Source organism: Manis javanica, chromosome 11 (assembly GCF_040802235.1).
Source record: "Manis javanica isolate MJ-LG chromosome 11, MJ_LKY, whole genome shotgun sequence".
Classification (NCBI taxonomy): Eukaryota; Metazoa; Chordata; class Mammalia; order Pholidota; family Manidae; genus Manis; species Manis javanica.
Genome location: NC_133166.1, coordinates 88,127,197 through 88,145,071, shown reverse-complemented (window position 1 = coordinate 88,145,071; position 17,875 = coordinate 88,127,197). Strand labels below are relative to the sequence as shown.

The 17,875-nt window shown below is 35.4% G+C and overlaps 1 protein-coding gene across 4 annotated transcripts in view; it reads right to left on the bottom strand.

The window, feature by feature from the left end:
• Nucleotides 1-671: 671 nt before the first annotated feature.
• TDRD5 (tudor domain containing 5) overlaps nucleotides 672-17,875 on the bottom strand; it is an 82,229-nt gene continuing 65,025 nt past the window's right edge. For 3 of the 4 annotated variants that reach the window (XM_037021069.2, XM_037021071.2, XM_073216826.1), the window contains exons 12-18: nucleotides 15,908-16,108; nucleotides 15,255-15,413; nucleotides 13,406-13,567; nucleotides 10,188-10,370; nucleotides 9,304-9,447; nucleotides 4,800-5,001; nucleotides 672-1,260 (exon numbers count right to left, since the gene is read on the bottom strand). In XM_037021069.2, coding sequence (XP_036876964.2) covers nucleotides 1,013-1,260; nucleotides 4,800-5,001; nucleotides 9,304-9,447; nucleotides 10,188-10,370; nucleotides 13,406-13,567; nucleotides 15,255-15,413; nucleotides 15,908-16,108 — 1,299 coding nt within the window. In that variant the 3' untranslated portion in view covers nucleotides 672-1,012. The remainder of the gene's footprint in view (nucleotides 1,261-4,799; nucleotides 5,002-9,303; nucleotides 9,448-10,187; nucleotides 10,371-13,405; nucleotides 13,568-15,254; nucleotides 15,414-15,907; nucleotides 16,109-17,875) is intronic. The other variant, XM_037021070.2, reaches the window with a different exon arrangement.

The window sequence follows — 17,875 nt, the reverse complement described above, 5'->3', positions numbered from 1 at the left end:
CTTAATACCAAACAAGAGGCCTTAGAAGAGAGTCTAGAAAGGTGAGAATCTAGCTCTATGCAGCATGCCAATAAGTCACACCTCCTTCTCTGATTTTATTTCTAAGAAATGCCTCTATATGGGATTTTTTTAAATTTGAGGGTAAGTCTGCTACTTTACCACAAAGAAATTAGTATCCCTTACATTATTTAATTTTACCTTTTTGTCTTTTCTTTTCTCTTAATGATTTACACTATGAGCTTAACAGGATGTCAATATTTCACACAATCTGACTTCAGGGAACATCGTGTTGTATAAATGCTTAAACACCACCATTGCTGAATCACTGCTACATCAAAGCTCCTGGAAACTGTGACAGCTACAGAGACATTCATTCAGCTAAGTTTTAGCAATCTCATTACTAGTCTTCAAGAAATTGTCTATACTGAAAGATAGTTCAAGTTTTAAAATGTGTAAGTGTTTACATGACCAAAACTTCAGGGTGTGGATTTCTTACTGGTCCTAGTAGTTCAAAGAAATAACGATGGTAAGGACTGGAACCCTAAATTATCTATATTTGAAAATACAGATTTCAAATGAGATAGAGAAAGCAGCCTTAAAATTTCTGGAGACAGAGATGCGAGATAATTTTTGTTTTACTAAATATGGATCACAAAACATTAGTTTTCCAGTTTTCATTTATTAGTCATGATATGTGTAAGAAAGACATTATAGAAACACAAAAAACACAAAACATAAAAGCTTCTCTAAACTACTACATTAAATAAAAGTAAACAATAAACAAAACTATATAAGAAATATCAGTAAAAATGAAAATAAACATTACATATCAATACTTACACAACAAAGCGGACATAATAAAGCTAATATATAGTCACAGAGACAAAGACATCAACCATCAAAATACTATTTTGTCTCAATACTTCCTCCTTATTTTGGAATGTGAAATCAATGAGCCCTGAGCAGCTGGCTTATTTTTTTCCTCCTTCCCTTCCACCCTTCCCTCCCCTACTCAGGCTTCCATCCTTTTCACACTTGGGTACCACTGTAGAAGGCTCCTGGATGTGGCTAACCTCGCAGCAGCTCCTAAGGCAGCAGTGGCTGTACTTCGAGGAATGTAGAGCTTATGAGAAATCTGGTGCTCAGGAGACAAAATCAGAGAAAGCTGGTCCATGGCTCCATGACTCTTGTCTTTGAACACTGTAATAGCATGGCTACTAGAAAAATTTTCATTCTTCAGGTTCCCTGGAGAACTTCCCACTGAAAGAAAGAAAACACAAGTCTTTTCAAGGTGTTCTCACACTCAATGCCTTCTCTCCCACTCTAGACCTCTGTTAACATGTGTTAAAAATCTTCTTCTATTAGGTGGTGACAATTACCAATGGCAGATAGAGAGGATGGGCCAACAAATGGAAAGGAAATGAGGATGGGGAATCATGCATTGAAATAAAGTATGTTCTAGTCAGGATGAAGGCAAACAAGTGGCAAAAAATGTACTTATGAACATGGAAGGGAAGAATTCTTTCTAGGACATTACAAAAATAAATTGGCAATTCCAACTCCAGGGAAGAGTCCTTAAGTGCTCCTATTTTCTTGCAACATAAAACAAAATGGTCTCCCACGAGCTTTCTCTGTTGCCAAAGTGGCTCCATTCCACTGAGTCTGTGCCAGTGTAAAACAAAACTGACCAAGTCTGAGTTTGCTGAGAAGTTCCAAAAAGTAGTTATCAGTCATAAAATGAATTACTTAGGAATTAGTTTTAACTAAGAAAAAAGAGCCTCTTAAAAGAGATGAATTGTGGGGAATCCCAAGGCCAAGAGCTCTGAGTAGCCAAGGAAGGGCAAGCTAGCATTCTCACAGAGGCGCTCCAGGCCTGGGCCACTGAAGTAGCTGGTCTACCATTTGTTACCTGCCTACAAGGACAGATGGAACTTCTACACACATCTAAGCCAACACACCGCTTCCCTTCAAGAAAGCCCTGCTTTGAGGGAAAAGAATCTAGGTGAGCTAAACAACAGCCTGTTGTGTTGTCCATTATCACAGACTTCATAGACTGGAACAGGCATGCTGACTGACAGTTTGAAAAGTATTGCTCTAGACCATAAAATACAGATTACAAAAAATTCAGAGAAAAAGCAGGCACAATTCAGTATTTTATTCCTCTCTTCCTCTTTAACATTTAGCATAGTAGTATGTGGTATAAGTTCCATACATTTGTGATAAATTACATTGAAGGAAAACTTGACAGGGTATTTTAAAAAGTAAAACTGTTCATGAAACTACAATTAACACCCACTAGAGAGGAAAAGAGATGGCAAATTATAATGAAACAATGTGGCTTTATAGAAAGGTTGGTGAGCTCAGATTTTTAAAGATATAAGAATACTAAGTGTGGACACATGATCAGAGAATTTACATAAGTAGCAAAATTTCTGTTTCCAGACATGATGCTATTTCAACAGGGGATGAAAAACAATCTCTCCTGCTTTAAACAACTAGAAACCTGGACTAAATATATGAAACAACAGCTTTTGGAGCTGGAGCACCAAGAACCCAAGAACAGTGATCCCTGAGCAGAAGACAGACACAGCAAGCCCTGTAAGCGCCTTAGCTTGCTGTCGAGATAACTTCCAGGCTGCAGCTCAAGGACGGGGAATCCAAATTCAGCCTCGAGGTTCTTACTGGGTTGAGAAGACAGAGTTTGGAGTCTATGCTGGTCAAGGTTTGTGTGGAATTTGTGAGGGGAAAAGTACCAGAGGAGAGGCTGGAGATCTGTAGAGAGGTCCCTGTGGTTTAAGGCTGATACGGCTATCTACAGAGAAGGCCAAAGACAGAACTAACGAGCTAAATTTAGTAAGATCCCAGGATATGATGACAATATATAAAAATCAACCATATTTCTATAAACTAGCAACAATCAATATTGAAATAAAAATATCATTTATACAACAGCATAATATTTAAAACACTTAGGGATGAATTTAACAAACTAGGAATAACACCTACATACTTAAAACTACAAAACACTGCTGAAATTAAAGAGGGCAGAAATAAATAGAGAGATTATGCTCATACATAAACCAGAAGACTCTCAATATTGTTAAGATGTCACTTTCTCCCCAAATTGATCTATATTTTAAACACCCAATAAAAATTTTAGCAGGCTTTGAGTAGAAATTAAGTTAACCTAAAATTCATATGGAAAATGACATAGAATAGAATAACCAAAACAACCAGAAAACATTATACAATTTCAAGGCTTATTATAAAGCCATAGTAATTAAGACAGCAGTATACAGTCAGACATACAGACCACTAAAACATAGCACAAAGTCTATGCATAGAATCTCACATATACATCTTACTGACTTTTGATAAAGGTATCATGTCAGTTTAATGGAGAAAGGGCAGTTTTTTCAACAAATGGTGCTGGAACAAATGAATATTATATGTAATCAAAATAAACATCAATCCTTATATAATACCATATGCAAAAATTAGTGAACTGCATCACAGACCTAAATGTAAGATTTACAACTATAGAACTTCTATAAGAAAATGTAAGAGAAAATCTTGATTGCCTGGGTTAGGGAAGATTAAGAAAAACACAAAAAGCTCAAACTATAAAGAAAAAGATTCAATAAATTTGACTTCATCAGAATGAAAACTTTTGTTCTCCCAAAGATGTTGTTTAGGTAATGAAAAGGCAAGCCACACACTTAGAAATATTTGCAATATATATATCTGACAAAGGTTTTGTGCCCAGAAAAAAGAATTTTTACAAATCTATAAAAAGATAATCCAATAAAAATGTGCAAATACTTACACAGTCAATTCACTAAAGAAAATATATAGGTGATATATAAGCACATGAAGAGTGTCAACATCACTGACAAACAGAGAAATGTAAATTAAAACCACAATAAGGTACCACTACATACTCACTAGAATGACAAAATTAAAAAGACTGATGATATGTACTGGCAAGTAGATGAAACAATCAGAACTTTCATATATTGCTGGTCTGAATAAGAAATGGCACAGCCACTTTGGAAAACATTTTGGCAGTTCTTAAAAAGTTGAACATGCAGTGACCATATGATCCAGCAATTCCACTCCTAGTTATGTACTGAATAGAGATAAAAAATGTGTATATACAAAGAGCTGTATGTAAAAGCTCAGAGTAGCTTCAATAATAATTGCCCAAATCTGGAAACAATCCAGATATCTGTCACTGGCTGAACAGATCAAGAAACTGTAGTATATTCATACAAGTGAGTACTCAGCAATAAACAGAAACAGACCTTTGATACTGGCAACAACATAAATGAATCTCTAAAACATGATGCTCAGTGAAAGAAGCTAGACATCAAACTACATCCTGTATGACTCCCTCTATAGAAATTCTAGAAAAAGGAAAGTCACATGCCAGGAGCCAACAAGGTAGGGGTGGGGGATGACTGCAAAGGGACACAAGGAATCTTTTCAAATTGATGGAAATGTTCTATATATAATGATTGTGACACTGATTACAAGACTGTATACATTTGTCAAAACTCACAGAACTGTATACTTAAAAACTGGCAAATTTTACTGTACATATAAACCTGACTCCCACCCACCAAATTCCAGAAAATAAGAAAAGTGACAAAGTGAAAGAGAACAATTGAGCCCAGAAATAATATGAGGACTTGAAACAAATGCTAAAGTCAGAGATTTTTCAAGTTATGTTCTGAAAAAGACAAATGAAGATTTTTAGTAGGCAAAACACTGTATTTGTTAATTATGTGGAAAACTACCTGAACCAGAGTGTTCTTCTGAGGAGCCGGCTCCTGGCGGAGACGAGGTGAGTGCGGCTGTGGAGAGCTCAATCCGCTCCGCTGCCGGCTGAATGCTGTATGGTTCAGACAGGCTCCCTTCTGGCTCCGGTGACTGGCTGAGGGGGAACTCCTCCAGTTCCGGCAATGTGGAGAAATCTGAAGAATTCTCTAAGTTTGGCTGCTGCAGAATGGGAAAAATGTGGCAAAGGCATGAAAAGTAACTGTTAGTGTAACAGGAAGAATTGAATCTGTTTTGGTCTCTTACTTATATACAAAAGACAAATATTTTTCATATCATAATTAACAAACTCTTCACTTAAGAACCAAGATAGTCTCTAGAAAACACAAGTCCTTCTCTAGTATGGTGACCATCAAGTGAATTCGAGAAACACTTATTGAGTGCATGGTACTGAGTGCGGCTAGACTCGCTGAGGAAGAAGGGCAGGAAAGGAGAGAGTAACATTCAGTGAGCACTCATTGTCCAGGACAGTGCTAGGTTATTTGCATGTGTTTCTTCATTTAAGTGTCAGCATGACCATTCTAGGTTAAGTGTTATGTCATCTTCATTATGGCTTCTTTAAGGTAACATAATGATTTTGACCAGAGGCTGAGTAAGTTATCCAAAGCTGGTCAGTAAGCAACAAGGCAGAAATCGCAACTCAGCCCTGGACAGCTCTCTGTGCTCCACCACACCACCACCTGGTCAGTGGCAAAGACAACGTCCTAGATTATAAAACTCAGACCAACTGTTTTTCACACTATGCTCTGCTCTTATTTCCAGTAGTTTAATAACAATCAAAATCAGAAGCCAGTTTTCAAAGGCTGTATCTTTTTTCTTTCCTCATAAATATGATTTTGAAGAAAGATGCACTGTTAAAACACATTTAAGATACAGTCTTCTATTAGCTTTTTACACTGAAAAAAGGGCATGGGTGAATACTTTCTAAATTTGTATACTTTGAAAGTAAATACCTATAGTCAATTTAAGCACTTTATTGAACAGCAAGAGTCTCCTCCCCTGAACAATGGTCTAGAGTGTGGTTCACCAACCAGCAGCTTTAGCATCACCTAAAAGCAAGCTTGTTGGACATGGAGAACCTCAGTCCCCCATCCAAGAATCTGCATTTTTACAAGGTTCTCAGGTGATTTCTATGCACATCATGTTTGAGAAGCACTGCTCTACCAGATTTATCCCCTCTATAGTTAATCAAGGACTGACTGCCTCATAGTTATCTGAAAATACACCTTCATGGTATTAGAGGTCAGTGGCAGACTTTCAAGAAACAAGTTCATGATTTCTGAAACATTAACATATGCAATAAAAACAGCTCCAAAGCACAACATACAACATCACACCTACTAGGAAGGCTATAATACAAAAATAAGTAAAAAGTGATGGTAAAGATGTAAAAAAGTTGGAACACCCTTATACTGCTGATGGAGATGTAAAAAGGTGCCGCTGTTTGGAAAAGACTGGCAATTCCTCAAAACACAGAGTTACCACAGGACCCAGCAATTCCACTCCTAGGTATATACCTAATAAGATTTTAAATATATGTCCATATAAAAACATGTACATAAATGTCACAGCAGCATTATTCATAATAGCAAGAACTGTAAACAACTCAAATATCCATCAGCTGATAAATGGATAAACAAAACATGGTCTATCCATACAATGGATTATTCGACCATAAAAAGAAATAAAGTACAGATAACATGCTACAACATGATGAACCCCAAGAACATTATGCTAAGAAATCAGACAGAGAAGGCCACATATTGTATTGATTCCAATTATGTGAAATGCCCCTAAAACTAAGCAAATCAAGACAGAAGGTAGACTGGTGGTTGCCTAGTGGGGCAAGGCAGAGGAGGGCTTGAGGGAGTGAAAATATTTAGAATGAAAATATTCTAAAACTGCTTATGATGATAGCTATACAGTATGTTAATAAGCTAGTGAATATACTAAAAGCCATTGAATTGTACACTTTAAATGGGTGAACTGTATGGTATGTGAATTATATTTCAACAAAGCTAAGGACACAGAAGATGAAGTCTGAGCCCCACTGTAAGGGAGGGGATTTGGCAAACTCCCCAGGCTGCAGGTGCAATCCCCAGAAAGATCATGCTTTAGGAGTAGAGCTACACCCAAGGAGTAAGGACAGAGATGAAATAAGGCAGTCCTTACAAGGCCTAAAACCAAGCCTCAATATGTGTGTGTGTGTTAATATAATCATGGTATTTTAGCCACAAGAAACTTGTGAGTTGGTATTTGAGCTGCAAGAAACTTTAACCTTCCTTGGAGGAAGATAACTCACCCAGAGCCTCTGTAATTCTTTACCCACAATGTTCAACATTCAATGAAAAAAATCATGAGGTATGCTCTCCCTTTCTTTCTTCCATATGCCAAAAACAGGATCAAGTGAAAAGATTAAAAAGAGAGAAAGAATAAAGACCATTAAGAACATATCTAAAAATGATTGAGAACAAGACAATGATGTCCACTCTCACCATTCAACATAGTACTGTAAGTCCTAGCCACAGCAATTAGACAAGAAATAGAAGGCGTCCAAACTGGAAAAGAAAAACAATCTCTGCAGATGATATGATCGATATGTAGAAAATCCTAACAATTCCATTAGAACCAATGAACAAATTCAGTAAAGTTGGGGAATACAAAATCAACATACAAAAATCAGTTGCATTTCTATACACTAACAATTAACTGTATGAAAAGGAAATTGAGAAAGCATTCCCACTTACAATGGCATCAAAAAGATTAAAATACCAATAAATAAATAAATTTAACCAGGGAGGTGAAAGATCTATACACTGAAAACAATAAAACAGTGATGAAAGAAAGGGGAGCCACAAATAAATGGCAAGACATTCCATGTTCATGGATAGGGAGAATTATTATTAAAATGGCCATAGAGCCCAAAGTGACCTACAGATGCAATACAATCCTTATCAAATCTGAATGGCATTTTTTACAAAGATAGAAAAAACAATCCTAAAATTTGTAGGGAACCACAGAGGACCCCAAAGTCAAAACCTTGAGGGAAAAAGAAAGCTAGAGGGATCACACTTCCTGATTTCAAAATATACTGCAATGCTACAGTAATCAAAATATTACGGTATTAGCACAGAGAGAGACATAGACCAATGGAACAGAACTGAGAGCCCAGAAATAAAACTACACTTATTCTGTCAACTGATACTTGATAAGGATGCTGACAATATAGAATGGGGAAATGATAGTCCTTTTCAACAAACGGTGTTGGGAAAACTGGTATGTACATGCAAAGGAATGAAACTTGACCCTTATACACAAAAACTGACTCAAAATGGATTAAAGACTTAAACGTAAGACACAAAACTGTAAAACTCCTAGAAGAAAACAGGAGAAAAGCTTCATGACATTGGTCTTAGCAATGATTTATTGGATATAAAACCAAAAGCACAAGCAACAAAAGCAAAAATAAACAATTGTGACTACATGAAACTACAAATCTTCTGCACAGCAAACAATAAACACAATCATAAAAGACCACATATTGTATGATATTTATATGAAATACCCCAAATAGACAAATCTATGACAGAAAGCAGATTAGTATTTGCCTAAAGCTGTGAAATGATGGAGAAGGGGTGTGACTGCTAATGGGTAGCAGGTTTTTTGAAGGGGTAATGAAAATGCTCTAAAATGGATTGTAGCTATGGTTACACAGTACAAATAATTTGAATTATCACTTTAAATAAGTGAGTTGTTATGTGAATTATATTTCAAAAAGCTGTTATTTCTTAAAAAAAAAAAAGTTGCATGAGAAACAAAATATGAAAGGCTATCTTAATCCTTAAACTAAATATGTGCTTTTAGCAAACTACATTTCTAAAACAGACTGTTTTATGTAATACAGCATTCTTTATCAATACTCTCATACAAGGTAATCACATTCTGTAGGAAAAAGATCACTCAGAAAATTTATCTTCCACAACTCTGCTTTTCAACAAATCTCTTAGAATTGAGTCCTTTATTTTTAACATGACACATAGAAGTACAGGGGCCGGACAGCCAAATTTCATGATTCACACAAACTATCCTGCAGTTTTCACGATGTTTAAGATTCTGAGAAGCATAAGACAAATGGATTTTGTTTCAGGGTTAGTGCTTTCTGCCAAAGCAAATGAAGAAAACTGGTTTAAATGATGAGACAGATACAGAACTTAAAATTTTTGGCTGTTATATGAAAATACCTGTTTTTTCTATCTGTAACATAGAAGTTTAATCAGTCATTTAATTATTAGGCTCAGGATTTACTTCTGAAGAGATGAATAACTATATTAGTTAACTGAAATTAATTTTAAAAAGCAAAAGATCCAAATGCCAAGAAAGGGATCATTAACCATAACTAGCTTTCCAAAAACAAAGGCACTTCCTCATGAGAACCTATCACAATAGCATTCATTAAGCATTTACCTTTTGAATCCTGCTGGTGCCAGTATTTTCTTCCTGCTCATCCAGACCTTCTGGTTTTTGAACTTCTACTTTCATTCCATTCACAAGGCCTGAAGGCTGCCATGAGTCCTCCCATGTATCTTTGGATTTAGAAAACCACCAATCCTACACAGAAAAAAAATGCAATAATAAACTAAGATATAGTGCCACATGATCCAAACAGAGGGTAACTTGAGCAAGGTAAAGCAAGGAGGCAAAGTATATTAAGCAAGAAAAGGTATTTATTAAACTTTCTAAATTAGTGTGACTTTTCCCCTTGCTTTATTGGTCCCTATCCAATATCTGGAATTCCTTTGAACACATAGATCTTATAAAAGCAAATACAACTTGCTTGTAGTATTCAATAGTGTTGTTATGCCTAGATGATTTGTCATGGTCATCTAGTATTTAAATGGCACAAATAGTAAGGAGAAACTTACCTGTAGATGTTTCTTCTTCCTAATAACCAGTGGGAAATAACTTTAAATACACAGTTAGGCCCAATATTAATAAATGTTCTCACTGCAGAGATCCAGAATTTCTATTCAGGACTAATGCCAAAAAGTAAAATTAGGGAAAACAGTTTAGTTTACAGAACTTAGGTGCCCATGACAAAGCAAAAATCACAATGATTGAAAGAACAGATGGGCACAATAAGTCCATGGTGTATTCTCCCCTGCTTCATCCCATCCCCATCCCTACCATTGTCATCTTTGGGAAGGGAAAAATGCATTCTGAATTATCGTCTGAGAAATCCTTTTGCATTCCAGAATGTGTAGCTTCCTTAAGGCTTGGACAATTTTATTTACATTTCCTTTTTTTTTTTTTCAATAATGATGTGCTTTCTGTCTTCCTAAGAACCTAACCTTTCGTGGCATTTCTTTACATGATGAATATAGTTTCTTTCCATCAAGGCTTGTGGTAAATAAGTGTGAGGCAGCATCACTTTCTTCGCCCATCTTAGCCTGCAAAGGTAACCAGTTCTCATCCCAAATATCATCACCTATGGTTACTGATTCCAGGCATGGCATTCCAGTGGGTATCTCATCCTAGAATGTATCAAAAGACAAAGAAAAACTTATAATTTACAGTTCCTATAGGAGTACATTTTAAAATTTAGGCCTATAATTTTTTCCTGACTCCAGGTAAAGATAACAGTTTGAATACACAATTCATTACTCTCTCCTTCCTGAAACATCACTGAAACAAAATAAAGATATTTAAGGTATAAATACATGGCCAAGAAGAACAGAAAAAAAGAAAAACACTGTCTACATTCTGGATGCAGTAAAGTAGACAAGTGACAATTTATTGAACAGTCCTGAGAAAGTGGAATCCTGATCTTTAGCAGAAAACTGAGAAGCAACACAAATTTATACCATAGATAGTGCAAAGTGAGGGTGTATAGTGGGAATGAAACCAAGAGCACTGGTTGAAAGTCTGTAAAAGCAGTTAAATCTCCAGATACCTCCCCCTCTTTCAAGACCCCAAGAAACTACATGTTTTCCTCCTGCTTGCAGACTAGAGGGTCTTCTGGAAGGTAAAACTGAGGGTGGAGCAGGCATTAGTAAAACAGTAGGATTAAGTGAAGGTTTTTATACTGAATAGTGAGACACCCAACTATCTTTTTGATAGCAGGACAGAGGTGAGAACAAAGAATGCATGAACTTGGAGACAGATCCGTAGAAATGATCTAATCTGAACAGCAGAGAGAGAAAATTGGGAAAAACAAAACAAAAAACCCAAGCCTCAGGGATCTGTAAAACAACACCAAAAGGTTTAAATTTATGTCAAGAGGAGAAAAGAAAGTACAGTGCAGAAGGATCATTTGAAGAAATGTCTGAAAACTTCCTAAATTTGGTAAAAAAAACATAAACCTACAGATTCAAAAAAACTTAGCAAATCTCAAACAAGATAAACCCAAACAAATCCAGGCGTAGAGGGATGATAATCAGTCTGCTGAAAACAAAAGACAAAAAAACTATCTTGAATGTAACCAAAGAAAAATGATACATTATTATAAAGGAACAATTTCAACACTGCAGATTTTGCATCAGAAATCATTAAAGTCAGACGGAAGCAAAATGAAATTTTTAACAGTTTGAAAGAAGAACTGACAACCTAGAATTCTATGTCCAGCAAAAATATCCTTCAAGAATGAAGATGGAATAAATGCACAAATAAAGAATACTAAAAGAATTCGTGGTTAGCAGACCTGTCCTAAAAGAATTGCTAAAGGAATTTCTTTGAACAAAAAAGAGACGATACCAGAAGGAAACCTGGAATATCAGAAATAAAGGAAGATCAACAGAAATGGTAAATATCTGGGTAAATATAATTGACTCTTCTCAAACTTTTTAGAATATGTTTTAAGCATGGAAAGCAAAAAACATACCATTATAAATTCTCAACATATACAGTTGTTATATGTAAGTATAACTTAAAGGGGATGGAAAGAGGTAAGACAACACCTATGTAGTGGCAAGGTATCCACATTCCACCTGAAATGGTAAATACTGATTAAGCTCACTGTGAAATCAGAGTAACAGGTAAAAAAACTATACAAGTAGATATAATAAAAATATAGTAATTAAAATGTACTACTAAATAAAAAAAGAATAATAATAAAAAATGGAAATAAAGGAGAAGCAGATAAATGAAAAGCAGGATAAACAAAAATAATAAAATGGTAGAACAAAAGTTAAAACATATCAATAATAATATTAAATATAAAATACTCTAAGCATATGAATTAAAATTCAGATTGTCAGAAAGGATTTTTAAAAAGACCAAACTATATGCTATCTCAATAAACGTACTTTCAAATATAATTATATAGATAATGTAGAAGTAAAAGAATGGAAAAGATACACTGTACAAATACTAAAAGACAGTAAAGCTGAAGAGACTATACTAATAAAAGACAATGTAGGCTTCAGTGCAAAGAGAGTAACCAGGGATAAAAAAAAAGACATTTCAAAGTGATAAAAGGGTCAATTCATCAAGAAAACATACAAATCCTAACAGCACCTAACAACAGAGCCTCAAAATATATAAGGAAAAAACTGACAGGAAAAAGGAGAAACAGACAAAATCTAAGATTATAGTTAGTGATTTCAACATACTTCTCAGGAATTAATATATTAGTAGACACAGTAAGGATATAGAAGAATTGAATGATACCACTGATCAACTGGATCTAAATGACATTTATAGAACAATCCGTCCAACAAAAGCAGAATACACATTCTCTTCAAAGGCACATAAGACATTCAACAAGACAGACCATATCCTATGTTGATAAAATAAATATTAAAAACTGAAATCATACAAAGTATGTTCTCAGGCCAAAATAAAAAACTGGAAATAAAGATAACAGGAAAATCTCCAAACACTTGGAAATTGAACAACACACTTCTAAATAATTCATATTTATATGACTCATTATTATATAACCCACATAATAAAGGGTCAAAGGCGACTATCTCAAGAGAAATTAGAAAAATCTGAATTGAATGAAAATACAATATATTTGAACTTGTGAGACATAGCTAATGTGGTACTTAAAGGGCTATAAAATGAAATGCTTATAATAAAAAAATAACAGTTATCAAATCAATAATCTAAGTTTCCATCTTAAGAAATTAGAAAAAGAAAGCAAAAGAAAGCCCAAAGAAAGAAAGAAGAAAAACAAGGTAAGAGAAACATGATGAACTTGAAAACAGGAAAATAACAGATAAAATCAATGGCACCATGAACTGATTCTTTGAAAAAAATTCAATAAAATTGACGAACCTCTAGTAACTACAAAATACCAAAATACCAAAACTAACCCAAGATGAAATAGTCAACTTTAATAACCCTGTGTCTATAATAGCAATTGATTTTATAGTTTAAATCCTTCTGAAAAAGAAATCTCTAGGCCAGATAGTTTCACTGAAGTAATCTACACAACATTTAGAGAATTAACTCACACACATATAAAAAAGAACCCAATTTTTAGTTAATCTCTTAGATAGAAAGTAGAAAGGAATACTCTTCAACTTGTTTTATGAAGCTTTCAAAAAACTCTCTTTCCTTCTACCTCATTTTCTTCCTTTAGAGTCTTCAGCTCTGGGATGAACCACTTTTGATTTTCTTCACAGCTCTTATCTTGGATTTTCAAAGAACTGAATTCAGAATCCTTTAATGGCTCCACTGAGTCAGATTTAAGGTGATGGAGAGCTTTCTCATTATTAGTATTTTGCTAGCAGATATGAAAGAGAAATTACTTTGTTTTCTATACTCTCATTTCCAAAATCTACATGCCTATAAATTCTGGGAGGAATTTTTTGCTGTGGTTCATACAAATGCTGCATTATTTTCTAACTTTATCCATAACCCTAGGTCTTCCCATTATGCTAACCTCATTCAGGCCAACAAATATTTATTGAGCGCATAATACAAAATGTGCATGGGTAGCTCTGTGGATATAAAGATGAATGCAACAGGCCCCAGATATAACAGGTTTAGATATAAGTAAAGTGAAGTTCATAGTGAAATGATTTTTCAACAAGTAAACAAATAAGCAGACGTATCCTCTGAGTTTTATATTCCTCATGACAACAGTACTGGGTTAACAGTATAGGACGTAGTCAATTTGAGAGCTAAAATACAGGAACTCAACATATAGCACAAAGACACACAATCAGATCATCACAGTACAACCTTCAGTGTAGAAACATCACAGAGATATGACCAAAATATTATTAAAGGAGGAGGATGACTTAGAAGATGTGATGAAGGAGACAACACAAATTATTAGGATATTTAAAAGAAGAGTAGGAATTACAGGGAACTAGTTGTATAGAGATAGGAGTGTGTGTGTGTGTGTGTGTGTGTGTGTGTGCGCGCGCGTGTATGTGTGTGTGTGTAGTATATCAGTCTTGATGTGTTAAAATATAGGCTGGGATAGGATAGTGGAGTTTTAAGTCTTGTCTCTTTTACAGAAAAGATGGCCTTATTTCATTTTCAGGGCTGAACTATGATTATTGGAAGACATCAACAGACTGGTGATAGACATTCTAAAAATCTTAAGGGATGTTTCAAGTCACTACTTAATAATCAGGAGATATAATTGTCCTAATCAAGTAATGAAAGAAAAATTCAGGCTTCAGAAAGTGTTATGGACCAAACAAGCCCAATTAATTTTTACACAAACTAGAAATCTAAAATTCCTATATTGTTTAAGCATGCAGCAGTAAACATTCATACATATTTTTCAGAGGAGGTGGATCTCCCAGTTGTCAAAACTGCCTTTCCTTTTTATCTTTTCCAATAATTATTAAATGTCTACTAAAAAATAAGATCATCTTTATAATTTTACTTTAAAAGTCAGATACATAAAACATACTTAAAATAGTATTGTCATGTTTAATTCAAAGAAAATAATGTTGCTGTTATTTTTAATTTTTATTATTACTAAATGTGGGTTAGAATAATACATAATAGTATTATTGTTGTTGCTATTACTGTGGTAGGTGTTGCCAAAAGGTTTACAGAGGAAAGGAAAATAAGAAATGAGAACATGAGAAGTATAAATGGAAGAAGAATAGCATTCAGTGTAGGTGAAATCAAAACTGCAAGTCAGCAATCGAACTTAGTGTATGAGAGAAATTGTTCAGAAGGAAGCATGACAGAAGCAAAGGTTTAAAACAGTAAATGAGACAGAAGGTAAGATCACTGCATAAAGTTTCCAAACTTTCCTAGGTTTAGAAAGCCTCAGCTTCATCATCTATAAAAAAGGTAATTATCATAACTATGTCTCAGGGATTTTATGAGGATTCAATAATATAACAGCTAAAGTGCTTTTTATAGTGTTTGGCAAATAGTAAGTACACAATAAATGTAATAATAGTAAAAAGAATTATAATAATATTTGCAAAACCTCTTACCAGGGTATATAATTCACTCTCTTTCGATTGTGGACTTATCTCTTGGTCTTCATTAAAATAGTGCTGCTTGAAAGGATAACCCAGTTCTGTCAAGACAATAATATCCTCTGGCCCTGCACTGTTAGTATATAAAGCTAGAGGATTGAGTTCTCTGAAACCCTAGGATTTAAGAAAGGAGGAGGAAGGGATTAATTACTCAGAGAAAAAGTGAAAAAGTTAGCACTTCAAAATTTGTAAATGTTGTGGAAATGTATTATCTTCTAAAAATTTAATAGTTCAAATTTTTCCACACTGACACTTTTTCCCAGTTCAAAAATTATCAACATCAATATTAATGGTGATACAGACATTGCTATTAATAACTGCACAATAAGAGAGTTGCTTTTCTCTAAGAAGACATCAGAGAATTAAATATTTCAGCATAAGATAGAATCTTTAATCAATTACTTAAGAGTGTTCACATTCTAAATAATAATAATCCAAACGTAGATTTTTGTGGTCATTGGAAAAGTAAGTGTGCTCTGCATTAAAAAGGCAGAAATCTCACAGATGTCCCTAAGATTAAAGGATAAATCAAATAACCCTCTGTATTAAATTATCTTACACCTTGAAGTGTTGAGATAAATAAAATATATTACAACAGACTACTCCACCTTAGAAGGGACATTTTCTCGGCATACAATAGCATGGCCCTCTGTTCTCAAGACATGATGGAAATAGATGTCTTCATTTGAGGATGTATCACATAGAAAAATGTTAAGGATTCCATCTACATATTCATCCACTACGCCCACTAATGGCTTCAAACCACACAGCTTCTGGAACTGAGAAATAGCTCTTGGTGTCCAATGCTCCTAAAATATAATCAAGATATGAGATTTAGATTAAAAATTCAAAGATGAATTATAGTAACCATAAACAAAAAGTCCTGGTAACTAGAGATTTTACTGGAAAAAAGAAACCATAAAGGTACTAGAACACCACACTGGAGGGTATTTGTGATTTAGGGATGAGAAAATTCAGAATAAAGGAAAAAATTATGGAAAAATTTATTAATTGTGGTGAAAACATTCATTTTCAGAAATGGTTTAGTTAGATTATTGGGCCAACTCTCCTCCAGAAAAAACTGAAAACTTTGGGTTAAGTATTTTTTTAGTATATCCAAAAGCACCACAAATTTGACAGAGAAAGTAACAAATTATCAAACCAAAATTAAAGGGAAGGTAAGAACTAGTTTTGCCTTAAGGGTATCTGCTAATCCAGACAAATTTGAACTTTGTTTTGATGGTCTCACAGGTCAAAGGGGACAGAAAATAAAGCCAGTATTCTCTCATGGCAAGGAGTGGGAAGGAGTAACTTCGTTCATTAATCTGTAGGGCTACATGCTCAGGACACAGGAGAAAAGAAATAAACTAGCCTTCACATGGATTTGAAGGTTAATTTTCAATCAACTGGGTATACAAATCCTCAGATTGTTCTTTTAAATGAACGTGGTTCCAAACTGGTAGTATTCCTAGGTACCCAGCAGAAGCAAATATGAATCTTTCTGGAGGTAGGCGATCTCAGCCTGTATTATTCGACCATTCCATACAGTAACTTTTCAAAGACAATGACATAGGCCAAGATAAAGAGTATATGAGGAAACAATAAACAAATAAAATACATTACAACAGACTACAACACCTTAGAAGGGACACAAACAAAAACAAGGAGAAACAAAGTAACTGAAATAAACCCACAAAAACTTTAGATATTTGAATTTCCAGCCAAATTATAAAACAACTATACTTCTACACTTAAAGCAAAAACAAATTTAAAAATTCAGATTAATTTGAAAGCTTCTGCAGAGATCCGCAACCTATAAAAATTGATCTAGCAGATAGAGAACCAATATGGCGGCATGAGTAGAGCAGCGGAAATCTTCTCCCAAAACCATATGTATTTTTGAAAATACAACAAATACAACTATTCCTAAAAGAGAGACCAGAAGACACAGGACAACAGCCAGACTACATCTACACCTGCAAGAACCCAGTGCATTGTGAAGGGGGTAAGATACAAGCCGCGGCCTGGTGGGACCTGAGCACCTCTCACTCCAGCTCCCAGCGGGAGGAGAGGAGTTGGAGCGGTGGGGAGAGGGAGCCCAGGACTGCTAAACACCCAGCCCCAGCCATCGCACTGAGAATGCAGACACACAGTGCGTGAGGTGCTGGATACTAGGGAAACAGGACAGTAAGACCTGTGAGCAGGTCCCTGCAGCTGGTGCACCCGGGACAAAGAAAAGCGAGTGCTTTTTGAAAGTCTTAAAGGGACAGGGACCCCAAAGCTGGACGGAAGCATCCCGGGACACTTAGCCCAGCAGCTGGGAATCCCAGGGAACTCTGGGCGCCCTAACCCCCTGGGTGGCAGTGCAGCTCAGAGGCCCCTCATGGCGATAAACAGCCTCCCATCCGTTCCCCCTCCAATGCGGCTCTGCCATATTGGGAAAGCAGCCTGAGGCTGGCCACGCCCACAGCAACTACGGAGCTCCACAGCAGCTGGGCAAGAATTAGAAACCCCGCCTGCATGCAGCTACCCAGCACAAGCCACTAGGGGTCGCTCTTCTCCCAGGAGAGGAAGGC